This window comes from Magnolia sinica, chromosome 18 (assembly GCF_029962835.1).
Source record: "Magnolia sinica isolate HGM2019 chromosome 18, MsV1, whole genome shotgun sequence".
Taxonomy (NCBI): domain Eukaryota; kingdom Viridiplantae; phylum Streptophyta; class Magnoliopsida; order Magnoliales; family Magnoliaceae; genus Magnolia; species Magnolia sinica.
This window is the reverse complement of record NC_080590.1, coordinates 22,400,917-22,428,090: the sequence shown is the minus strand read 5'-3', so window position 1 is coordinate 22,428,090 and position 27,174 is coordinate 22,400,917. Positions and strand designations below refer to the sequence as shown.

The window sequence follows — 27,174 nt, the reverse complement described above, 5'->3', positions numbered from 1 at the left end:
TGATTACTTCGCTGCCAAGTAATAGGTTGCACACATAGCGCGAGTTTTGGGGTATAGGGTTTTATTATAAATAGGCACCCCTTGTAGTATTTTTTATTCAATGAAGATTAATAAAATTGTTGTGTTTTTTTACTCTAAATTTCTGAGTTGTGGAGATTCAATTGGGTGCGAAACCCTTCCTCGAAGGGCTGACTATCGTGGTGCGAAGCCACACCTATCCCGATTCGCTCCCACATTTTTTCATCCATATTCTCTTCTCTTACAATCATCTACACTTCAAATCCATCCTCTATTGCAGTCGTTTTTCTCTATAGCAGATTTCCAGAATCTAGCCCTTCAGGAGGGCTGAAACTTCGGCGGAGCACCACGCACAAATCGTGCATCGGATCGAACTGAGATTTGGGAGTTTTGGAGCCCATCCCTGGTCGACCAGGGCCAAGGTGGCCTTTTTTTGAATAGTGGGCCCCACTCACGTGCGGACGGAATCACACGCACGTGCGTCTGGGTTGCTGCTGCTGTCCACACGTGCGGTACTTCTCTGGTTTGTCTCTCTCCTCTCTTTTACTCCTCTTTCACCCAAAATCTCTAAACCTAAACCTAAATTACTCAAATCCTAATTTTATGCCCTTTCTTCAACCTTAGGGGTCCCTGAATTGAAATTTCTGAATCCCTTGGATTGGGGAATTATTTCTGTGCATGTGTGGATGAATTTACCCTCATTTGATTCTTGTTTGGTCTATAATTTTGATTGATCCGACCCTAGCATGTGTAGGCCTGGACTCGGATAAGATTCCCCTTGATTGAGTGTTTGAACTTTTGTGTGGGATATGGAATTTTGTGTAATTGTTTCTGAACTAGTGTGATCTAAAGCCTGAAAATCTTGTACATCATACTTGAATTTCACGTCCCGCATCAAATTGGTATCAGAGCGGGAGGTCTCGTGTTCGAGACTCCTCACCAGGGGTGATTAATGCAGGGGCATTTTCACACTAGGCTCAAGTGGGGTCGCCTCTGGGATGCAGGGGCACACTTGGGGTGGGTGACCCATGTGATTTGGGGCCCACGGGGGAGGTCTCGTGTTCGAGACTCCTCATCAGGGGTGATTAATGCGTATTTCACACCGGGCTCGAGTGGGGTAGCTCGTGGGATGTGGGGACACACTTGGGGTGGGCGGCCCATGTGATTTGGGGCCCACGAAGGGGGTTTGGCCGAGGTCCTAAACCCATGAGATGTGGGGCTTAGGCTATGAGATAAAGGGATTAATTCGCCATACTCTAACAGTTCGAGCTTTTAGAGCAAGTGGTTAATTGTCTTGCATCACGATCCCTCTGTGATTCTCTTGTGAGTCAGGGGGAGCATGACTCTTATCCTCTTCCTATTTCCTACTGATCACAGGGAAACTCCTCTCCCCTCCGTTTAGCATCCTGCTGGTGATTTAGATGACCTTAAGCTTTTGTGGGTGTATTATCGTTGAGATAAATCTTCACACACTCAGCCATCCAGCCTTCCACTCACTTTGGATGTTCGCTTAGGTGACTCACTTACATCGAGTGTGGTTTTCCCTATTGCCTTGCGCAAAGGGTCACGATTTTGTACTCAACACCCCATTAGTAATTTCATTTCATATGATAATCTTTCACCATCCCTTCAGTCGTTTGCAGCTTTCCTTTCATCACAGACTATTCCTCGGTCTCTCTCACATGCTCTTCAAAGTCTTGACTGGACGAAGGCGATGATAGAAGAAATGTATGCTCTTAAGAATAATCATACTTGGGAGCTTGTGCTACTTCTTTCAGGGCATAAACATGTTGGATGTCGATAGGGTTTACATGATCAAGTTCCTTCCGGATGGCTCCATTGATCGCTATAAAGCCCGTCTTACTGCTAGGTACATGCAGACTCGTGGTGTGGATTACTTTGAGACACTCTCCAGTGGCTAAATTTAATTCTATTCGTGTTGTAATCTCCTTGGCCGTTAATTTATCCTAGCCCTTATTTCAACTTGATGTTAATAAATCATTTTTCCATGGGACCTTGTAGAGGAAGTCTACATGCATCAACCTCCTGGCTTTGTTGCTTCCCACAACCCTGCGCTTGTATGTTGATTGAAGAAGGCTCTTTATGGACTCAAACAATCCTTGCGTGCATGGTTCGAAAAATTTAGTCAAGCTCTCATGGAGTTCGGCTTTGTTCATAGTCATGCCGATCATTCCCTCTTTATATGTCATTGATCGACGGACATCATGGTTCTCATTGTGTATGTGGATGATATTGCTCTGTTCGGTAGTGATTCAGTTGGACTATAGGAGGTCAAAGAATTTCTGAAGACAATTTGATATTAAGGATCTTAGTCATCTTTGCTACTTCTTGGGAATTGAAGTTGGTCGCTCCTCATCCGAGGTGGTCTTGTCACAACGAAAATATGCACCTAATCTTCTCATAGAGATTGACATATTAGGATGCAAACTTGCTGCTACCCCCATTGATGCTCTGCAGAAGCTTCGGCCAGATGATGGTGCTTTCCTTTCTGATCTCGGGATGTATCGACGACTTGTAGGCTGACTCATTTACTTGACTCTTACTCGCCCAGATCTCTCCTTCGCGGTGGGCATTGTTAGCTACTTTACGCAAGCTCCTCGTTCTTCACATCTCATGGCTGTATACCGCATACTTCGGTATCTAAAATCAGCTCCAGGTCTTGGCCTCCGCTTTTAGTCGCATGGTCATCTTCATTTTTCTGGCTATTCTAATGCCGATTGTGCAGGTAGTACTTATGATCGCTACTCTACATTCGGCTTTTGTACCTTCTTAGGTGGCAATCTTATCACGTGGAAGAGCAAAAAATAACCGGTTGTTGCTCGGTCCTCTGCTGAAGCAGAATATCGTGCTATGGCTCATACGACATGTGAGCTTGTGTGGCTTCACACCATTCTTAAAGAACTCGGCTATCCTCCTTCAACTTCTATTTCTCTTCATTGCGACAACCAAGCGGTCATCCATATTGCTAGTAACCCGATTTTCCATAAGCGCACTAATCATATTGAGGTCGATTGTCATTTTATTTGAGAGAAAGTTGCTTCTAAGGAAATCATCACCTCTTTTGTTTGGTCCGACGATCAGCTTGCTGATGTTCTTACAAAGTCTTTGAGTTGAGATGCTCTTCATCATGTTCGTGACAAGTTGGGTATGATCAACCTCTATGCTCCAACTTGAGGGGGAGTGTAGAGAGTGTTAGTGTATAGTGTGTGTGGTTAGTGGCTCCTTTAATGTAAGTGTATATGCACTCTTTCCTCTTCTCCTACATTGTACTATATGATCTATTCTAATAAAGCATTATGTGTTAGGGCATGTTGGCCTACACGCAACATTTCCCCAAACTCTCTTCCTTCCTCTTCTTCTCTCTCACTTTTCTCATCTTTTCTCCACACTATAATTACCAAATCACCTTCTACTTTACTGGCATTGATCCTTGACGAAGGGATTGCCATTGATCGAGGAGCCTCTAGCGGAACGAGAGGGGGAGATACTTTTCTCTCAAAATCTCTTTCATCTCAGCCCATAATGTGACTGGGGCATCTCTAGACCTCTCTATCTTCTGCTCGACATTTGTCTAGAACAATTTGGCTTGGCCCACCAACTTCATCTCGGTGAACTTCACTCAACGTCTATCAGACATGTCATATCACTCAAAATAGTGATTCATTTCCACTAGCCAATTGAGAAAGGCCTTGGGGTCCAAGTGACTATTATAGTTCGGGGCCCAACCCTCACACTTTTCATCAGAATCATGGTGGTCCTGATACTCTTCACGAGTTGGCTGGGTACACCCTCCACCATGGCTAATACCCCAGCCATGATTTCTGTCACGTCCTCCAACTTGACCTCCAACTTGAGATTGGCCATCTTTTGCATTGTCGGGGTTTGCCTGGAGGGAAGTCTCCAACTGAGTTATGCAATTTTTAGTCTCATTTCTAAGGGCCGTCAGTTGGTTACTGGTGGTCTTAACTTGGGCCTCAATAGCTGCGAGACGGACGTTGATGACATTGATGACCTCGACAAGCTGTTCCGAGTTCATTATGGGGTGTAGACCAAAACCATGCCTAGTACGACTGTACGAGTGGGCATAAACTTAGGAACCTAAAATTGAAAAACTCAGATGCAGTGTGATGGGAGTGGAAAGACTCCTAACTCTAGACTTCTAACTCTAAACTCTAAATGTGGTATGAAAATCCTATGCTAGATCTAGGCTTTGATACCAAAATTTGATGCAAGCGGAATGATCTAACCTAATATGATGTCATGAAATTAAAAAACAGATTAGCTAGAGCAATGGAACAACAAAATAAAGCTAATTTATCATAAATTTAAAAATTTCAGATTCATGACATGCCCAAATTCAAGCCTATTACAGTCCCACAATGCGAATTTCATAAATTACTGATTAACCAGGACCTGTGGGAGATAGAACCCCCATCTAACATAGGGTTAAATATGAATTCAATGGAAATCATGTGTCTTGTGCCAATTTTGACATGTTAGGGCGGTTTAAAGGCTAGGTAATGTGGCAAAATGGGTTTGGGGTATCCAGGCTTAAGAGGAATTAATGTTGGAACATTAAGGTTGAGGTTTTGGGAGGTTTTGGGTTGGGATTTTAGATTTTGGGTTAAGGGTTTTAGGACTTATGGTTTTTAAAATTAGGAATATAGGTTTAAGGTTGTGAGAATTAGGGATTTATGATTTAGAATTCTAACAATAATCATCATAATTGAGAAAATCATAAAGGAAACATGCAATGGAGCGGGCCATCACTACAACCATGGAGTATGGAATTCAATTACTACTTAGGTTGGATCCGGCGAAGGATGAGACCTCCCGATCTTGCATGGTCACACCCAATCGATCAATGAAGATCACTAGTCCGAAGAACCAAGAAGTTTCTGGATTAGGGATTTGAGAATTTGGGGATTTAGGGTTTAGATCGGTTCTCAAGATTTTGATCGAAGAGGAATTAGCCAAAACAAAAAAAATAGAAGAAAGAAAGTTATTACCTTGAGGAAGTTGGAGAGGCACAAGAAGAAATTAGAAGAAGAAGATCAAGGGGAGAGAAGAAGCACCATTAGAGAGAAGAGAGGAAGGAGGCAACCAAAGGGTTTGCTTTTCATTCATCAATAGTTGAAATTCGTGTTTAGGGCTTTACCCCACTTAAATAAGCACATAAAGACATAAAATTACTAAAATACCCCTAGGATAAGCAAATAAAGATATAAGATTACTAAAAGACCGCTAACTAAGTCAAAAAAACGTGCAAATAACATAAGTATGGGAAAGTTTGGGCGCTCGGTCCTCTTTCTCCAATCTTCCTTCACATGTGTCTTCCCTAAGTGGGGTCTTCTATATGTCCAATCACATGTGAAAGGTCTTCAGCTCCTCAATATTCGCCTATCCACAAGGACGGCACTTGTGGTTGGCGCTTTCTTCGTTGGTACACCTTGAATGCACCCGTGTCCGCATCAATTCCCCTCGGGTGAGAAAAACTCGACCCCGACGAGTTGAAACTTTTGTAACGCTCAAGTAGATCTGGATCAATACCCTGCAATGCGTCGCCCGACAGCCACGTAGATTCAGACGATGGTTTGTTCTTCCACTTGACAAGATACCTTTGGAAACCCCCATCTCTCGTGGATACTATCTCGTCATCCAAGATTTCCTCAATTGCTTCTTTATGGGTAATGGGTGGAGGAGGGGGTGGAAGGGGTTGGTTAGCAAACTCAGAAAGGCCATGAAAGGGATGATGTATCAACAATGGGAGTATGGGCATGGACTAGATCTTCCACATTAAAAGTTGGATTAATGCTCGTTTCAGGTGGAAGGTCAACCCGATACGCGTTGGACCCAACCTTTTGTAATATCTTGAATGATCCAGCACTACGCGCTTGTAATTTCTTTGCAGATCCTTAAGAGAATTGCTCTGGCCTTATTTGTACCATTACATAGTCTCCTTCTTGAAATTCTTGCACTCTACGATAAGAATCAGCTGAAACTTTATAATCATCATTGCTCTTATTTAACCGATGTCTAATATGTGTATGCAAATCATGAATATGGCGTGCAAATGCATCGGCTGACTCAGAAGACCTTTGGGTAATAGACATAGGTAAGAAATCTATGGGCATTCTAGGTTTATAACCACTTACAATTTCAAAAGGACTCAACCCTGTAGATCTATTAACTGACCCATTATAAGCAAATTCAGCAGTTGGTAAAATTAGGTCCCAAGTCTTAACATGTTCACCCACTAGACAACGTAGAAGATTTCCAAGGCTACGGTTTACCACTTCAGTTTGACCATCTGTTTGTAGGTGGTAAGCAGTAGAAAATTACAAACGAGTTCCCCTAACGTGTCACAGTGTCTTCCAAAAATAGCTAGTAAATCGAACATCACGATCAGACACTATGGTTTTAGGTAACCCATAGAGACGCACCACACCATCAAAAAAGAGACGAGCAACATGAGACGCGTCTAACGTCTTCGAACATGGGAGGAAATGCGCCGTTTTAGAAAAACGGTCAATAACGACAAAAACGGAATCGTGCTTTTTTATAGTCTTGGGAAGCCCGAGCACGAAGTTCATACTAATGTCCTGCCACGGAGCATGTGGCACTGGCAATGGCGTGTACAGCCCGGTATTTTGCTTTCTTTGCTTTGCTAGCTGACATGTTCGACACTGCCCTAAAACTTTGGCTACGTCTCGTTTGAGGCTTGGCCAATAGAAACGATCTTCCACGAGGGCAATGGTCTTATCACGGCCAAAATGGCCAGCTATCCCTCCTGAATGAAGCTCCCAGATTAGGAATTCACGAAGGGACATATGGGGAATACAAAGTCTGTCTCCCTTGAAAAGAAAGCCATCTTTAAGAACATATTCACCCATAATATGCTGGTCAGTAGAGAGTGACGCGTAAGTACCCCCAAAATTAGGACATATGGGGTATTCATCTTTCAGTTGCTCAAATCCGACTACCTCTACACTCAAAGAGTTGAGCAACGCCACTCTCCTACTAAGGGCATCCTCTGGTTTTTTTCAACCCGGCCTTGTGTTTCAAAACAAACGAATATTCTGAAGAAACGCTACCCACTTGGCATGCCTTGGGTTGAGTTTCTTCCGAGAATGCAAATATCTCAAAGCCTCATGGTCGGAAAACAAAACGAATTCTTGCGGTAGGAGGTAGTGTCGCCAATGTCTCGGGATTGCACTACCGCATAAAATTCTTTGTCGTAAGTGGAGTATTTTTGTTTTGCCTCATTCAGCTTCTCACTGAAATAGGCCATTGGGTGTCCTTCTTGACTCAACACTCCACCTATACCGACACCAGACGCATCGCACGCTACTACAAAGATTGTAGAAAAGTCAGGTAGACGCATGACAGAGCTTCCACCATCTTGCCCTTAATTTCTTTAAAAGCCTTGACGGCGGCTTTAGACCACACGAACTCTCCCTTTTTCATGCACTCGAATGGGAGCCATGATCGTGCTAAAACCCCTAATGAACCGACGATAAAAAGTTGCTAGGCCGTGAAAACTTCGCACCTCATGAATGTTCCTTGGTTCTGACCACTCAACTATGGCCCCGACTTTTTCAGGGTCTGCGCGCATCCCTTCAGATGACACTATAAATCCTAAGAACACAACTTGGTTAGACATGAATGCACATTTCTTAAGATTAGCGTACAACTTTTCCTTCCTAAGGACACTACCGACCTTCTTTAAATGTTCAAGGTGTGATTCCTTAGTGGTACTATAAATAAGAATATCGTCAAAGTACACCACTAGGAATTTTTCCATGAACGGCCTCAAAGCTTGGGTCATCACCCGCATGAAAGTATACTGGGTGCGTTAGTCAAGACGAAGGGCATGACCAACCACTCATACAACCCATCTTTCGTCTTAAACGCCGTCTTCCACTCATCTCCTGGGCGTATACGAATTTGGTGATATCCACTCTTGAGGTCTATCTTAGAGAATATAGTGGACCTGGCCATCATGTCAAGCATATCATCAAGTCTAGGTATAGGGAACCTATACTTGACAGTAATTTTATTTATGACACGGCTGTCCACACACATGCGCCACGTGCCATCTTTCTTTGGCGTCAACAATGCAAGCACGGCACACGGGCTCATACTCTCTTGGATGAAACCCTTTTGCAGAAGCTCATCAACTTGCTTCTTCAATTCTGCATGCGCTGCAGGGTTCATCCTGTAGTGAGGAAGGTTCGGTAGAGTAGACCCTGAGACTAGATCAATGGCATGCTGTATGCCTTCATAGGTGGCAACTCATTCGGTAAGTCTTCAGGAAATACATCACTGTATTCCTTCAGGACCGAGGTCACCTCACAGGGCAACTCTGATGGAACCTCAGGTGTAATTTCTCTAGCCATAAGGGCATATACCATAGAATCCTCCTTAGCCTCTTTTTCAAATTCTCTTGCGCTGATTATATGTAAAGACTTAGATTTGGATTTCTCCATTTCTCTAGGCTCACTTGCCTTCTCATCCTTCTTCTTCCCTAGTGTATTCTCAGGTGGCATGGGATTAAGTTTGATCTTTTTACCATTATACATAAAAGTACATGCATTCGAACGGCCAAAGATCGTGACATCATTATCGAATAGCCACGGTCTACCTAGGATAACATGTCCCACATCCATAGGTAAAACATCACACCACAGGGACTCTGTGTATGACCCAAACTCGGTGGGGACTAGACATTGCTGGGTGATAGGTAGGGATGTCTTGTCAACCCAAGAAACTTTATACGGGTCTAGATGAGGTGTGGATTTCAGTTTTAAGCGATCTAAGGTGCTAGTGGAAATCACATTCTGACAACTTCCACTGTCCACTATCACCTTACAATTCTTTTCACCACACTTGGCAATAGTGTAGAAGATAGTGCTTCGACGCCAGTCAGCACTACTTCTAGACTGAGCTAACACACGCCTGACTACTGCAAGCGTTGCTTCTCCATCCACTTCTTCATCAGTAAGTCCTCCTTCAGGGTGATACTCTTCAACTTCATAATCACCCTGGTCATCTCCACCCTCGTGGGACTCGCCTATAACTAAGGCTCTCCCACGGCTCTTTGTAGGACACTGATTAGACATGTGTCCAAGGTTGCCACACTCATAACACCTCATTTGGCTCATGTTACTAGGACCGGCACCAAGAACCCCTTTGCCCTTGTCCTCCCTAGGCCTAGGCGGAATGGTCGCCTATGCCCTAGGTTGACTACCAATATTAGGTCTAGTTCCTTGGGAACTAGATCTAGCACTGGAGTCTCGGGACTCAAAACAACGAACGACAGGAGCCTTCAGATATTGCTCTAACTCCTGCACGACTTGATATGCTTCATCTAAGTCCGTTAAGGGCCGAGTAATAAGCTCGCGCTGAAGATCCGCACAAAGGCTTGTCTTGAAACGCGAGAGCGTTACTAGAGGGTCTTCTCGGATATCACATCGCATCATATACTCTTCAAATTTAGCGATGTAGTCAGTGGCAGGCATTGACCCTTGGCGTAAGGATTGCCATTGGTCAAGGAGCTTCTGACGGTATGAGAGAGGAAGGTACTTCTCCTTAAACTTCTCTTTCATCTCATACTAATGTGTGATAGGGGCTCTACCAACTCTCTCTATCCTACGCTCGGTGTTGGTCCAGAAGAGCTTGGCTTGACCCACAAGCTTCATCTTAGCAAACCGCATTTGATGGTTTTTCGACATGCCATACCACTCAAAGTAGTGGTCCATGTCAGCAACCCAGTCTAGGAACGTCGTGGGATCCAAGCGCCCATCAAAACTCGGGGCCTCAACTCTCACATTCTTCATCGCACGCTCATCTGGATCATAGCGGTCTTGATGACCACATGTGGCTCGTGCCTCTCGCACCACACCACGACCGTTACCACGATCTCTATCCTCACTACCACCACGTGTGGCAGCACGTTCTCCAATGATTCCTTCCACTTGGGAGTGCACATTTTCTCCTACAGCGGAGTTTTCCTTTTGGGACGCCTCTAGTTGCTCCACCTTAGTCATGGTAGTGGTAATTTGATTCTCAAGGCGGGCAAACTCACGCCTTTGACCCGCTTCTAGGGCGGTTGTCTTTTGTATCAATTGAGCAAGTTACTCAGATAACTGCTCGTTATTCATGGTAGGTTGAAGTCCGAAACCTCTACTTCTTCTCGTGGGCATACAATGAAGACTTGAACCAAACTCTACATAACTAGACTACTAGGTGTTATGACTTTCAAGATGAATGCGATGAATGCAAAACTACTATGAACTGACACAACTAAGTTGAAACAGGAGACAACTCAAATCTGAAAATTTTTCAGATTAGGAACTTTCTAAAATTGGAAAGTTTCGAAAATTGAAAACTTTCTAAACTTGAAACTTTCCCAAGTTAAACCTAAAAATCAAAACCCTAATTTGATAACTCGATCTAGACAAAAACCATGCAAGCCTAGGCTTTGATACCAAATTTGACGCAGGACAGCCCTAATTATGATGCATGCTCATGGAGATAATTAAACAGTGGAAATAAAAGGAATAAATGATCTAAAATTCTAACAATAATCATCATAACTCTGAGAAAATCATAAAGGAAACATGCAATGGAGCGGGCCATCACTACAACCATGGAGTATGGAATTCAATTACTACTTAGGTTGGATCCGGCGAGGGATGAGACCTCCCAATCTTGCATGGTCACACCCAATCGATCAATGAAGATCACTAGTCCGAAGAACCAAGAAGTTTCTCGGATTAGGGATTTGAGAATTTGGGGATTTGGGGTTTAGATTGGTTCTCAAGATTTTGATCGAAGAGGAATTAGCCAAAACAAAAAAATAGAAGAAAGAAAGTTATTACCTTGAGGAAGTTGGAGAGGCACAAGAAGAAATTAGAAGAAGAAGATCAAGGGGAGAGAAGAAGCACCATTAGAGAGAAGAGAGGAAGGAGGCAACCAAAGGGTTAGATTTTCATTCATCAAAAGTTGAAATTCGTGTTTAGGTCTTTACACCACTAAAAAAAGCACATAAAGACATAAAATTACTAAAATACCCCTAGGATAAGCAAATAAAGATATAAGATTACTAAAAGACCGCTAACTAAGTCAAAAACGTGCAAATAACATAAGTATGGGAAAGTTTGGGCGCTCGGTCCTGTTCCTGCCACTTGCTTCCCATGTGTCTTCCTAAGTGGGGTCTTCTATATGTCCAATCACATGTGAAAGGTCTTCAACTCCTCAATATTCGCCTATCCACAAGGACGGCACTTGTGGTTGGCGCTTTCTTCGTTGGTACAGATTTTAGATTTTGGGTTAAGGGTTTTAGGACTTATGGTTTTTAAAATTAGGAATATAGGTTTAAGGTTGTGAGAATTAGGGATTTATGATTTAGACAAAGGATTTTGGAATTTGAAAATTTTAGGGTTAGAATTTTAGGGAGATTGGGATTAGGGTTTTAGAGATTTAGGGTTTTGAGAACCAGGTTTTTGAAAACTAGGTTTGGATGGATTAGGGTTTGTAGAAAGAAGAAGAATGATTGTTTAAAAGAAGAAGAAACAAGAAGAAGATGGGAAAGAAAAATAAAGAAGAGATGAAGAAGGAAGAGAAAAAGATGTGAAAAGATGATACCTTGTTGAGAAGAGAGAAAATTAGAAAAGATAACTAGCGAATTGCTCCTCATGATTTCACACCACCAATCCAATCACATGATGAAATTTTGCTCAATCTCAAAGCAAAAGGAGAGAAATCTCATTTATTCGTAATATGCATATTGGCTAGGGTGGGGATGTCCAACTCTTTATAGTCTTAGAAAAGACCTTTTACAAAAATGCGCTCTCAGATAAGATTCTCAACATAAATGTGTTTAATGAATTAAAAGTTGTTCCTAACTCCCTACTCTCAACACAAATATGAGTTATACAAAAAATAATGAAACATGTACCCAAACTAAACAGCTAAACTATTTCGTGGCCCATGGGGTTCATGGTTAAGATGTCCGATGATGATGATCCAACGGTCCGATCATTGTGTCCATTCGATCCAACGGTCTGATGTGTCCATCAAGCTCCTATATGCAGCCCACGTGCATCTTCACAGTGTGGGCTCTTCGAAGATGCACGAACATGCACGTGGGGTCTTCAACATGGCTAGCAGTGTGAATTGGGCCAAGTGGGCCCCATGTAATGGTCATCTAGCTATAAGGAGACTTAATCAGCCCTCTTCCTCTGGTATGGTGCTCTGATGTCCTCATCGCATACATTTTTTAAAAAATTAGTAAGGGAAATGATATTTACTGTCCCATTTTCAACACACACACACACCCCCTTTAACGTGGTAAATGCAGTAGGAAAGGATGATGGAAAGGGGGTGTATTCATCATAAATCCAAATGAGCTCCCTATCAGTTCAAGTTTTGTAATGAAAGTGATTTATCATGAGATGCTGATGTTGAATCTGGATGCATACACATTGGCTGTGCTTTCATTTGCTTTCAGGTTGCATTCTTTTCCTACACATCCTTCACAGATGGATATAGTAAAGCGCAATCCAGGGAAAGAAGAGTGGTGGACTGGAACAGCTCCTTCAGGTCCTTTTATTTACACACCTTTCAGCAAAGGAGACCCAGCTGATAGTAGCAAACAGGAGCTAATTTGGATTGTTGGGGAACCGGTACAAGTGCTGGTGGAACTGGCAAATCCTTGTGGCTTTGACTTAATTGTCGACAGCATTTATCTGTCCATTCATTCTGGAAATTTTGATGCTTTTCCAATAAGTGTGAGTCTCCCTCCTAATTCTGCGAAGGTGATCTCCTTATCAGGGATTCCAACTTCAGTGGGCCCGGTGAAAATTCCTGGATGCACTGTTCACTGTTTTGGTGTTATTACTGAACACCTTTTTAGGGATGTTGACAACTTACTTCTTGGAGCAGCACAAGGTCTTGTACTTTCTGATCCTTTCCGATGCTGTGGCTCAGCCAAGCATAGAAGCGTGTCCATTCCAAGCATTTCTGTTGTACCCCCTCTACCTCTTTTAGTCTCACATGTAGTAGGAGGTGATGGTGCAGCCGTATTATATGAAGGTGAAATTCGTGACTTGTGGATAAGTCTTGCAAATGCTGGATCTGTTCCGGTTGAGCAGGCACATATTTCTCTATCAGGCAAAAATCAAGATTCTGTTATTTCGGTTGCATATGAAACTTTAAAATCAGCCCTTCCATTAAAACCGGGTGCAGAAGTGACACTTCCAGTGACTTTGAAAGCCTGGCAGCTCAGCTTGGCAGATGCTGATCATGCTGTTAGCAAGAGTATTCCTGGAAGTATGGGCAGGGTATCCAAGGATGGAAGCAGCCCGATGTTGGTTATTCATTATGCAGGTAGATGTCCCACCATTCCCTTGTCTTTTGTATTCTGTTTTGATCATTTTGGTCTCATTTAGGGCTTCTTTATCACCTCTTATGCAACACAAGAATTTATTTGAATTGATATTGAGTATCTGAATTTAGTAAGAAATCTCTGAATTGTCATTTCTGAAGGCACAACTTCCATGAATTTTCCTTAATGGCCAGGATTCTTTTCTTCTATTGCAACCATGTCCCTGACATTCTGTGATCTTATATTATTTGAGATGTTGAATGCATATTGGTTTCCAAGAATTTGGAGTCTTGGACTCACTGACAATTTTTAACTTGTCTCACCATGTATGAAGTTACACCATGTACCAAACTGTGGCTGTCAATGGGATGGGCCTGGCTGAGAAAAATCAAAATTATGAATAGGCCATGCTCAACATGAACAGACAACCAGTCCAAATCTGGGCCCTTCAACATAGGCTCGGCCCTTTTTCAGCCAATATCAACCTGCTTGGAACTGATGGTTGCCCTATGAGTTACGACTTATGATATAATCCTTATGTTGAGTATGTAAGTAGAAATGTTTCCTGACATTTTAATCGTGTGGCCTCTCTGTTTTGCTTGCCAGGGCCATTGGTACATCCTGGAGGAACTCAAACAAATGATCCCCCTGTGCCCCCAGGCAGACGTCTTGTTATTCCTTTGCATGTATGCGTTTTACAAGGCCTGTCCCTTGTTAAGGCTCGTCTTCTCTCAATGGAAATCCCTGCACATGTTAGCGAAACCCTTCCGAAACCAGTTTATGTTGATGGAAGTTTCACCGAAGAAGTCCCTTCTAGTGGAAATGAGACTGATAGCTTGGTGAAGATTGATCCATACAGAGGGAGCTGGGGCTTACGTCTTCTTGAGCTCGAGTTGTCTAATCCAACAGATGTTGTGTTCGAGATTAGTGTGTCCGTGCAGCTGGAAAGTAAAAAGAATGAGAATGGCTTGAAACTGAGTGATCGTGATGCTGCCGACTTTGGCTATCGGAAAACTAGAATAGACAGGGACTATTCTGCAAGGGTACTGATACCCATGGAGCATTTTAAGTTGCCTATTCTTGATGGGTCCTTTTTTGCCAAGGATGCTCAGATTGATGAAGGTTTTGGTAGTAAAAATTTGAACTCAGCTGAAAAGAATACCAAGGCTGAGCTGAATGCTTCTATCAAGAACTTGATTTCTAGAATAAAGGTAAGATGGCAATCCGGGCGGAGCAGTTCCGGAGAATTGAACATTAAGGATGCAATTCAAGCAGCCTTGCAAACATCAATAATGGACATACTACTGCCAGACCCTTTAACCTTTGGCTTCAGGCTTGCTAAGAATGGAATCGAATCTGTAAATATTGCTTCCTCTGAAGAACCCAATATGCGGACTGGTTTGTCTGATGAATCATCTGCTGGGTGTAATTATGAGATCAATCCGAGGTCTAAAGGTTCTATATTATCTCATGAAATGACTCCATTGGAAGTTCTCGTTCGTAATAACACTAACGAGTTGATCAGGATGACCCTTAGTATTACTTGCAGAGATGTTGCTGGGGAGAATTGTGTTGAGGGTATCAAAGCAACTGTACTATGGGCTGGTATGATTCTAGTGCATTTGTGTTGTTTGCTATATTCTAGGTTTTCCTATTGTTTTTCAATTGGGCTGGCACATTTTTCATTGTTGAAATGGTTACTCCATTGTTTATGTTTTATTTGGTTCACCTAGATTGTCCTCATACACGACACAGCTCTTCTTTTGTAGAATACAAAATTTTCAAGCATCATTTCGTGTTGGATGTCTTGAATAAATAAAAACAAGCCATGACATGCAAGTGATGAAGAAAAGAAAGTCTATATTGATTTTTTTAATAAAATTTCATCTTCTTTTTTTTATTTTTTATTTTTTATTTTTTTTTATAAATTTTTAAAAGAAAGAAATGGAAAGAAAGAAAGAAAACTCCATTCAGCTGCATCTGGGTTTATGTTTTGAACTCCCATGATGCTTCCTCTTTAAATGAAGAGGCAATACAGTAACTTCATTCATCATTATCATTGTCATCACATTGTTGTCCCAGCTGTCAGTTCTTTATGTTTTTCTTGGTAACTGTTTGACAAACGGCTTGCCACATGACATCCTTCCTCATTTATCCAGGCTCGGGACCAGCTGGTATGTCGTGACCAGGTGTAGTTCTTAAACAGATATACTATACAAGATAGTGGAACACACATACATACATAGCATATATGCTACAAGTTTACAACTCAATGAAAGAAAGGAAAGAAAAAAGAAGAAGAAAAGATAAAATTTCTGCCCCCTTTCCTTAAGATCAAAAAAGTCACAAACAATAAAGGAAAAAAGGAAAAATATACTCTCTAATAAGTATTGTCATAGCAAATCTGTTCGTGTTGGTTTTTATCAGCCTAATTTTGTGTATGACTGATTCTCATCAAAATACTGTATTGTTATCCACTATAGGCATGTGTTTTGTTTGATACACCATGTATTTGCCACTAATTTGAACCCTGGGTTTGGAAACCATGATCTTTGTTTCTTTATTGGCCCATAATTCGAATCATTGGTTCAAACCATAACCATGATCTTTGTTTTTGTTTTTATTTTTATTTTTTGAGAGATAACGAAGAATTTAATGAGAAAAACAAAGCCAAAACAACAACAAAACAGCAGCAACAACAAAACAAGACAGCAAAACAAGAAAGAGGACGCCGAGAAGGCGACCCAATTTCATCCCAAGAAAAAGAAGATTACAGTCCTTAGCTTTGGAACACAAGAAGCCCATTCGAGAACAAGCAACCTTGCCCTTAGGGAAGTTCCCTCCACCGACTTTGATTTCTGAAACACCTTGTGCTTCTTTCCTGCCAAATGGCCCACCAAATGGCAAGCAAGGCAATTCTCAATTGCAGCTCCTTCACCTTCCCAATGCCATGCCATGCCAAGCAATCAAAAGGTCGTGATGCAGGACGGATGGTCTAACCTAGAATGATGCAATGAAATTAATCAATGGATTAATTAGAGAAATCAAAACACAAAATAAAGCTAATCTATCACAAGGTTAAAGAGTTCAAGCATTAAAGGATGCTCAAGTTCAAGATTACCCACAATCTTGCAGTATAGGTCTTAAAGGATATTGATTGATTAGGACCTATGGAAGGTAGAACTTCCATTTAGCACAGGGGTAAATCTTAATTCAAAGGAAATCACTTGATTTTATTAGGGTTTGGGTAAGTTAGGGTTAAGGTTTTAGGATTTGGGAATTGGGTTTTTTGGAATTAGGGTTTTTGAGAATTAAGGTTTAAAAGTTAAGGTTTGAGAATTTAGGGAATTAGGGTTTGAAGATGGGAAATAAAGAAGCAAGAAGAAGAGGGGAAATAAAGAAGCAAGAAGGGGAAGTAGGGCTGTCTGTACGGACGACCATATGGTGTGTCCCTATGGTGGTATAGGCCGGGTTGTCCATACAGTTGGGTGGAGTAATGGTTTGGGAGTGGTCCAGACAGCTAGGGTGATGGTTTGGGTTAGGTTCAGATTCAGACGGGTTGGGGTGATGATCTTTGGTTGGAAACAAAAAAAAAAGATGAGGAGAGAAGAAAACAAAAATAAGATTACGTGGAAAGAGAATAAAAGAAAGAAGATAATTAGAAGCACTTCATGGCTTCACACTACACTCCAATCACAGGAGGAAATTTGTTCCAAAACAAAGCAAGAAGAAAATTTCATTCAATAGCCAACAATGCCCTACGCTTCACACGTCCAAGCCTTATATACTCTGTTTGGGGTGTTTTTACAAAAAAACACCAAAAACACCCTTAATACTATAAACTGCCCAAAACACCCCAAAATCATAAAATAAACTAAAATAATCAAACTAACTAAACAAAACAACTAAAACTAGTGTCCAATATGAGTTAATGATCAAGACGACCCAGCCATTAAAATGGTCCAACAGTCAAGATGGCACATCGTGCGAAATCCAATAGTCTGATGTAAAATCCAATGATCCGATAGATGTATGCAATTGATCCAACGGTCCAATACTCTCAACTAGGAAACCCACATGCATCTTCCTAGTGTGGGGTCTTCAAAGATGCATGATTATGCATGTTGGGTCTTCAACGTGACTAGGAACTTGAATTGGGCCCACTGGGGTTCATGTAATGATCACATAACCATAAAGAAACTAGGAAAACTCTCCTATGATAAACTCTAAAAGGTGCTCGGATGTCATCATCAACTCCCCTCAGTTGAGAAGCGTTCGCCTCTAGCAAAATAAAACTGCGATAAAGCTCTAGGAGATCCGGGTCTAGTCTCTGAAACTCAATCTCTGTAATCCATGCACTGTCTGACTCTGGCCTGTTCTTCCACTTGACGAGATATTTCTGGAAACCTTCGTGTCTTGTAGAAATCACTTGTTCATCGAAGATACCTTCTATCTCTCCTCTTTTGGTAGGTATGAATCGTAAATGAGACAAAGGCTAGGTAGGCTAGTCTGAAAAGAGCCACGAGTCATGGGACAAGTCAGAAGCACCACCATCAGGGCCAATGTGAGGGTCGGGAGAAAGGCTATTGGGTGGAGTTGCTGGACCCTTAAAAGACGCATGCCACATTAAATGCAGAACTAATTCCCATGTTAAGTGGAAGATCTACAACATATGCATTCAAACCTAATCTTTTCAATATTTTATAAGGTCCCGCACCATGGGCTTGTAATTTCTTCACAACCCCTTATAGATACCGTTATGGCCTTATCTGATCCATCACATAATTTCCTACTTGAAATTCTTTAAACCCGCGATGAGAGTTAGCAAGTATTTTGTACTTTTCATTGCTCACATTAATTCGTTTCTTAATTTCAACATGCAAGTCATGAATACTTCGTGCAAACGCATCTGCGGACTCTGAAGGTCTCTGAGAGAATGACATGGGAATGCGATCTATAGGCTTTCCGAGCATGTAACCATGCACTACCTCAAAAAGACTCATGCCTATCAGCCCATTGACTGAACTATTATATGTAAACTTTATGACTGATAAAACTGAATCCTAGTCCTAATATGGTCACGCACAAGACATCGTAACAGTTTACCTAAGCTTCAATTGACCACTTCCGTTTGACCGTCAGTTTGAGGGTGATATGTCAATGAGAACTGAAGTCTCATACCCATCATGTGCCAAAGTTTCTTCCAAAAATAACTCATGAATCTCACATCTCTATTAGACAATGGTTTTGGCAAACTATACAAGCGAACCACCTCTCTAAAGAAAAGCTTGGCAATGTTGGTGGCGTCAGACGTTTGGAACATGGTATAAATATGCCATTTTCGAGAAACGGTCCACCACCACAAAGATGAAATCGTGTTTTCTGATTGTCTTGGGTAGCCTAGGCACGAAATCTATCCTAATATCTTGCCACAAAGCATGTGGCACTGGCAATGGCGTATATAATCCAGTGTTCCGCCTTTTCTGCTTTGCCAGTTGATAAGTCCTACATTGCCCGATGATTTTGGCTACGTCTCGCTTGAGGCTGGGCCAATAAAACCTATCATCGACAAGGGCAATAGTCTTGTTTCTACTGAAATAACTAATTACTCCTCCGACATAAAGCTCCCAAACTAGAAAATCCCAATGGGAGGTGTGGGGAATGCAGAGTTTGTCGCCTTTAAATAAAAACTCTTCGATCAGGACAAGCCCACTATCACTCCTCAACCGGTCATTCAAAAGTGACGTGTACACTTTTCCAAAATCTAGGCACGCAAAGTACTCTCCTTTCAATTGTTTGAACCCAGTGACTTCTACGCTCATGGATTGGAGTGACGTCATTCTATGGCTAAGGGCATCGGTAGGTTTATTCTCGACCCTGGCCTTGTGTTTCAAAACAAATGTATACTCCTAGAGAAACTCAACCCACTTGGCATGCGCTGGGTTTAATTTCTTTTGGAAGTTGAGGTATTGCAAGGCCTCATGGTCAGAAAACAAGACGAACTTTTGCGGTAGTAGATAATGTCGCCAATGTTGCAAAGATTGGATTACCACATAGAATTTCTTATCATAGGTAGAATATCGTTGCTTTGCCCCATTCAACTTCTCACCAAAATAGGCAGCATAGTGCCCTTCCTGACTAAGTACTCCACCTATATCCACACCAGACTCATCATATGCAACCTCGAAGACTTTAGAAAAGTCAAGAAGGCGCATGACAGGAGCCTCAATTATTTTTCTCTAAATCTCCTTGAACACCTTGGAGGCAACATTAGTCCATTTGAACTCCCCATTTTTTATGCAATCCGTGATCGGAGCCATACTGGAATTAAAGCCTCGAATGAATTACTTATAAAAAGTGGCTAAACTGTGGAAGCTACGCACCTCATGAATGTTTTGTGGTTTGAGTCAACTTACTGTAGCCTTGACTTTCTCAGTATTCGCAAACATGCGCTCAGATGAAACAATGAATCCTAAGAAAATTTTTCCAGACATAAAAGAAACACTTCTTCAGGTTGGCATATAACTTCTCTGGTGGAGGTGTTGTTCCTTGGAGGTATTATAAATAACGATTTCGTCAAAATATACCATCGAAAACTTACCCATAAAGGGCCTCAAAACCTGAGTTTTCACTCTCATGAATGTACTTGGAGTGTTGGTCAAGCCAAAAGACTTCATTTCTATCATCTTAATTTTATAACATGACATCATGAATTGTTTCGGTGATTGTGGTTGGATATAAATGTGTATACACCTCGAAGTATAATATAACTGGATCTACTGCTAGACACAGAGCTTGTTTGGTGGGAGAAGGGTTTACTTAAACATTCGGGTTCGACTATTAGTCTATGTTCTCCTCTCCAGTGCTACTTGTTGTGGCTGGCCTCTTCACCTGTTAGATATGAAGAAATGCATTTATGGACGGAGGTCTTCATGAAGAGGTATACATCTTCCCCTGGATTTTGTTCTCTGAGACTAAAAGGGAGGTTAAATTAGAGAAGGCCTTATGGTCTTAAGTAGTTTCCTTTGGTGTGGTCTAAACTTCAGTAATCTCTCATATTGGGTTTCATCTCAGCTTGTGTGATCATTTACCGTACCCGTTCGGGGTTTGGGCGAATGGCTAGCGTCGTGGGTTTTCTCCCCATAGATGCGAGTTCAATTCCCCTCCTCGTGCTTTACTCGATGCACATGGTTTGCAGGGGATTGCGTCCATCCGCAGGGAATAGTGTCGCCTTAAAAATGGGTGAGGACACCCTATCTCTTCACTTGTTAGGCATGAAGAAATGCATTTATGGACGGAGATCTTCATGAAGAGGCATACATCTCCCCCTAGATTCTGTCGTCTGAGACCAAAAGGGAGGTTAAATTAAAGAAGGCCTTATGGTCTTAAGTAGTTTCCTTTGGTGTGGTTTGAACTTTAGTAATTTCTCACATTGGGTTTCATCTCAGCTTGTGTGATCATTTACCGTACTCGTTCGGGGTTTGGGCGAATGGCTAGCGTCGTGGGTTTTCTCCCCACAGACGCAAGTTCAATTCCCCTCCTCGTACTTTACTCGATGCACATGGTTTGCGGGTGATTGCATCCATCCGCAGGGAATAGTGTCGCCTCAAAAAAGGGTGAGGACACCCTATCGTAATAAAAAGAAAAAAAAAATCATTTACCGCTCATTAAACAAGCCTTCTGCACAACGGTTGTTTCTTTTGCTTTTGCTATTTTAATAAATTGCTTTTACCCTTCAAAAAAAAGGGGAAAAAGAAAAAGAAAAAGAGAAAAAAGATGCTTCTCTACAATGTGTAAACAAAGCAAGCACGTTTGTATATTATGAAATTGCATGGAATAGGATACCACGATTGTGTGTGGAAGCTCAGCAGAGCTAAGGAATGATGGCGTTGTCCTAGGGGAGGGGGTAAATTGGGACCAAATAAAACTTATACCTTTTAAAACACAATTGTTTAACTTAAACTAAGTAAAACAATTTAACACTAATACTTTTAAGCCATTAGTAGGTCTAATCACATAAACTACAAAGGATGTGACAATTAAGCAACTAGTCTATAAACATGATAGTGTATTTGTGTGTGTGAGATGTGTTACCTATCAACTCCTAACATTAATTAAATCATGCATATATATATATATATACATATGTATATATATAAAATTAAACATTCACTACATAAGCATAATTAAACAAGTGCTTAAATACAATCCCAAACACAAGCATGTATAGTGGAACTGTTTCCCTACACTCCCGGTGGACCCACTCAACCCATTAGTGTACTAGATTTCACTATCGGAGGTTTTAAATCAGGTTCACCTCTAACCTTTATAATCATATACAAGGACCGGCTCATTCGGAGACTTACGTGGTTTTCTATAGGTTCACCACGAACATCGATCCTAAGCCAATGACCTATCTTTACTCTTGTCGGAGGCTCCCATGGATACTAACATGTACACACCCGTGTTCGGTGGATACAACCCTACACAAGATCCTAGGTGCTACACAAGAACCTATTCGAGTTTGCATCATAAACGCTTACCCTCAATCCTACACAAGGAAAGAGTGGATTCACTTAATGACATTTGTCGAATTGAGCCCCGTTGATGTGCCGTCTTGGATTACTTGATTGATGCTCTTTCGTGCTTCAATCAGTTCCCCTTTTGCTCCCCCGATCATGATGTTAATGCTTTGCCAAGGCTTCAGCCTTAAGATTAACCACCTTGCATGTAGTGCTCCTTTGAGGTGGCCAAGGTGATGGGAAGTTGGGTAGAATCTTCTACAACCAATGAGAAGTTGTAAGGCCTAGGGGATTCACCTAGATGGATACTCTAGAGGTTGATAGACACAGAGATTTACCAATAGAAATGGTGTCTAAAATCTAGAGAAGGCTTGAGATCATGATCTTCTTATAGAGGGGCTTGAAATGCTCATTAGAGTGAAAAAACACTAAGAAGAGAGCATGAATCTCATTGGGATAGAGCCTAGGATGTTTAGTAGAGCTTGGGATGAATTAAGGTCTCTAAAATGCCAAAATTCATCGTTTCCATAAAGATCCGATTACTAGATTTATAGGAAAAAGGTTTAGTCTTCAGTCTGACTGAAGTTGTCTTTGGCCGCCCCGAATCTTCTACAACAATTTTCATCCTAATTAGCCGAATTAGGATGAAATTCAAGGCTGAGCCTGCTGTCTTGTGTGGTTAATTTCGATGGGACTGAAGGTTGCTGAATTTGTGCAGTTATTTTAGTAACTTGAGACCTCTAAAGCCAATCTAAGGGTGGTTAATTTAGGCTCCTATAGCCTAAAGGATGATCAATAAATGTTTTACCTATTAGGTATAAGATCATCAAGAAGTTTAGCTTTTTTTTGGGTCAAGGGTTAGGGTCACCAAGACACCTCATCCATTCATCCTTTTGCTCCTTCATGCTCTAACTTCACTTGTGTCTTCGGTCTTTAGTTTCCAAGGGCTCAACTGATTACATGTCAAATGGACTCACATGATTGACAAATAAGGTGCAGTGCACTAACATATTAGACTTGCATAATTAATTTATTCTGTTCTACAATATTTTTCACATCTGGCTAACCCCAAAATATAACCTTGACTATGCTGTGATAATGATGATTCGTCTCATTCTGTTTTCTTTTTGAAATCTGGTTTATCTTCAATCAATGTGAGAGTTCTACAAAACTCGAATGTAAAGACCTATCTAATTACATGTGAGTCGACCATGTTTGATCAGTAGCAGATGAACACTGTACTCTCTAAGCTAGCTACTTCTGGTGTGGAGGTACTATGTACGATATGCTGGTCAAATATCTAGCACAAATACTAACTTGGGCCATGTTTTGATGCCCTAATGAAATAAACTGCAATACTTAATTTAGTGTCAGCGATACATCCAAATTGCAGTTGCCCTAAGATTCATATTGAGACTAGGCTCCAAATTGTAGCTATGTTACTTTCGAGTTGGACTGGAAACAAGCCAAATGCAATTCGATCCCTAGATATATTACGATGTGGTCATTTCGGGCCCGTTTGGATACACCAAATAAGTTGCTTTTTCTACTTACAACAGTGGATAAGTAACTTATTTGTGATCAGTAAGTTTGGTTTATGATCAATTATAAGTAGCTTTTTTATTTAAAGTTACTTAATCACTTCAGTTTAATAAGGTAGAAATCAAGATAAGCTACTTAAGGCATGAGTAGCTTGTCTTAAGTAACTTACGATCGAAATGCCTTTTTTTTCCTTTCTATCCAAATTTAGCCTTGTGATTTCATATGCAACTGATTAAGTACTTGCACGATTTGTCCCTTGAAAAAGCTAAAATAATAAAATTACCTCCACTTCTCCATGCTAATTGCCTTTGGAGAAGACGTGTCCTGGCATGGTCTGGTCTATCCCACACCCTCATTGCGTGTATGGATCACTTGTAAGTCTTTGTTTTTGCTAATTCACTAGCTGCAAATGTCCAATTCATTTCTTCAATTCCATGGACAGTTCAGGCACTTCTCTCATGAGCACATAGGTTTGTGAGATTTATGTGCTGCTCGCAGTTCAACCAAATCATGGATTGCTCATGTTTTTCTAGAAACCCATGATCTCAGTTTATTGTTGCTGGTTTCATAGATCTGCAATTCTTGATGGAATTGATTAATCTGGTTTATGTCTTTATCTTCTTCTTCTTCTTTTTGAAATTTTTTTTTAAAATTTTTTAAATTTTTTTTTATAATTATTATAAATTTTTTAGTATTGTTTCTGTTTGTCTTTGTAATGATATAATCGGTGCAGGTGTTTTGAACGGAATTCATTTGGAGGTTCCCCCGCTCCAGGAGATCACACATTCCTTCTCGCTGTATTTTCTTGTTCCAGGTGAGTACACGCTGCTCGGTGCTGCTGTCATTGATGATACCAACGATATCCTCAGGGCCCGTGCAAGAACAGACTCACCTGATGAGCCTATCTTCTGCCGGGGTCCACCTTTCCATGTTCGTGTCATTGGGACTCCGTGAACTGTTTTTCAGCCTCATTGATTTCCCCATTGGAGAAATCCAGCCAAGGAGACAAAAACCTTTGATGCTGGGTCAGGGGCCCTAAGGTGCCCTGAATTAGGGCCCCCAGAATCATTCATGTCAAACCCATTTGAGTTGCAGATCGGCGGATGAATTCTGACAAGATCATGAGCTTCTAGGTGTTTGTGGATGTAAATACTACTACAAGAGTGAGCTGATGTTCTTTTTTCATTTTTTTTTTCTCTAGCTGTTGCAGTTCATATTCTGTAAATTGAATATTGCATGTGGTGGCAAATAAGGTTGCAATTAGTCTGGGCTGTCTAGCTGACTACAGTTCCACAGGTTGAGTTTGGATGGAGTTTTCCGTCCCAGTGGACAATCTGGCTGGGCTATTTTTGAACGTGCACCATCATGTCCCAGTTTTTTTTTTTTTTTTTTGATGCTGTTGTGCTAGGCAATGGCGGGTGTCTGAGCTGAAGCAGGGTATCTTGCAGGCCGCCTTGAGCTTTGGACAGAGAGTCTGTAGCCGATGGTTAGACATGGATACTTCGGCCAGGCCCAGTTGCATCGCACTCTCCCTCCCTCCCTGCTAGCCACAGAACGTCTGTATAGTGGCCCTTGCTAAAAAGGACTGGCCATGTTGCAGAAAGCTGCACTCATGAGACATTCTCCCTCTGCCATGGAACGTTGCTCTTTCTCTATCTACTGCCATGGAATGTCTGTCTGGTGTTGCAGAAAGCTGCACTCATCAGACAGATTCTCCCCTCCCTCAAAATGCCAGAACGTCTGTCTGGTGGGCTTAGCTAAAAAGGACGTGCTATGTTGCAGAAAGCTGCACTCATCAGACAAATTCTCCTTCCCTTCCTCAAACTACCATGGAACGTCTCTCTGGTGGGCGTCGCTAAAAATGACTGGCCATGTTGCAGAAAGTTACACTCATAAGACAAAATCAATCTTTCGATAGTCCTGCAGAATGTCGTTGCACAAAGGGGGACAAGTCACGTATAACACCAGTCCTTTATTGGATGGGCCATCATGCATGTGTAGTTGCCTTAATTATCTGGACAGTCCAGCCACTGGTGAAAGGCACATTTGTAATTGTGCTATAATGGCCTCTCAAATCCACTCACGGTCCTCCCAGAAGGAGCTTGTCTCCCATATCCTCACAATTTCAATCCTTACTAGAGGTTAATGTCACATGCTAATCCAGAACGGCTAAATACGGGCCCACTGTAGATGACGGCATAGGATGAAAGTCACACCCATTGGATGATCTTAGCCATCTATTCTGGTCTTTCGAATTTGGACCATTTGATCTTTTCTTTGTAAATGTGCATTTGATGGCCGACTCCAGATGTTCATTCTATCGACAATGGGGTCCGCACTTTTTATGGACTAGAATGGTGTGCATGCACGTGCACACGCTGCTTAGGGCTGTCAACGGTAACTGTAATGGCCAATACCTGAGGGCCCGAACGGATCCGGATCCCTTTTTTGGGTCCACCGTTTCAGATTCGATTTGAGATCGGGTCTAGGTGGGATTGGGCTGGGTCATGGGGTCAGGTCATCCACGCTGTCCATCCATTCTGACAGCTTATTTTATGGCATGATCCCAACAATGAAGCAGATCCAAATCTCATGTGGATTCCACCAGAGGAAAAAGTGGCGATTGACCATTGAAAACTTCTTGTGGGCCACAAAAGTTTTGTATAAGTTGATATTTGTTTAGTTCCTTCATCTAGGTCCTTGTTACCTTATCAACAGGTTGGATGGTAAATAAACATTCCGGTGGCCCTTAAGAAGGTTTTAACGGTAGGTATTCAATCGCCACTGTTTCCTGTGTAGTCCACTTAGGATTTGGATCTGCTTCATTTTGGGACCATGCCCTAAAATGAGTTGTCAAAACAGATGGACGGCATTGCTGTAAGGCACATACATCACGGTGGGCCCCACAGGTATCCATGGAAGCCGCGCCCTGCTTAGACAGTCCAATGATTGGTCCAGATTGTACGTTTGGTGCAAACCGCATTTCACGGGCAACCGTGCAAGTATCTAACACTTTCCTGACAATCTCAGTCATATGATCAATACCCTCTAATATGGATGACCGAGATAGTTTATATAAGCATGGTTTTATCGATATTTCAATTATTTTATTTGTTGCGTCCGTCGTTGATTGATGATTTTAAATAACTTTTTTTTAGGCAATCCTAACCATCTACTGCCCCTGCCTCTACATGGCCGAAAGGCCGTGAAGGCCGTCTATGCAATTGAGAAAAAGAAAGCTACAAAAATAAGTACAAATTAATGAGATTTTTGCAAGTGATCTAATGCGACTAGTAGCCCTATTACTTATGGTACTCTTACATATCATTTCTGCATTATATATACGGAATTTTACAAAATACTATCTCATTGATATGATATTTATATCCTGATACATATTTTAAAAAGAGTTTGAATAAGTTATTCTATTAGCATATTATATGTAGGGAATTTTACAAAATACTACCTTATTATATATAGGGAATTTAAAAAAGGTTTTCAATAAGCTACATGATTAATTTAAATAATTATCACTAGAGTACCTTCTCAGAAGTTCGGTTGGCCGAGCAAGCAATGGGTAGGTGGCTTTGGTAGGCCCATCATTATGTTTATGTGAAATCCACCCTAGCCTAGCTACTGGGTGAGTCACCCCATGTTAGGCCCAGCCCCAAAATCTAGTGC

The 27,174-nt window shown here is 41.6% G+C and overlaps 1 protein-coding gene across 2 annotated transcripts in view; it reads left to right on the top strand.

Moving 5' to 3' along the window:
• Positions 1 to 24,756, top strand: part of LOC131233375 (trafficking protein particle complex II-specific subunit 120 homolog) — a 55,961-nt gene extending 31,205 nt beyond the window's left edge. For both annotated transcript variants that reach the window (XM_058230063.1, XM_058230064.1), the window contains 3 exons: positions 12,554 to 13,431; positions 14,036 to 15,034; positions 24,227 to 24,756. In XM_058230063.1, coding sequence (XP_058086046.1) covers positions 12,554 to 13,431; positions 14,036 to 15,034; positions 24,227 to 24,447 — 2,098 coding nt within the window. In that variant the 3' untranslated portion in view covers positions 24,448 to 24,756. The remainder of the gene's footprint in view (positions 1 to 12,553; positions 13,432 to 14,035; positions 15,035 to 24,226) is intronic.
• The last annotated feature ends 2,418 nt before the right edge of the window (positions 24,757 to 27,174 follow it).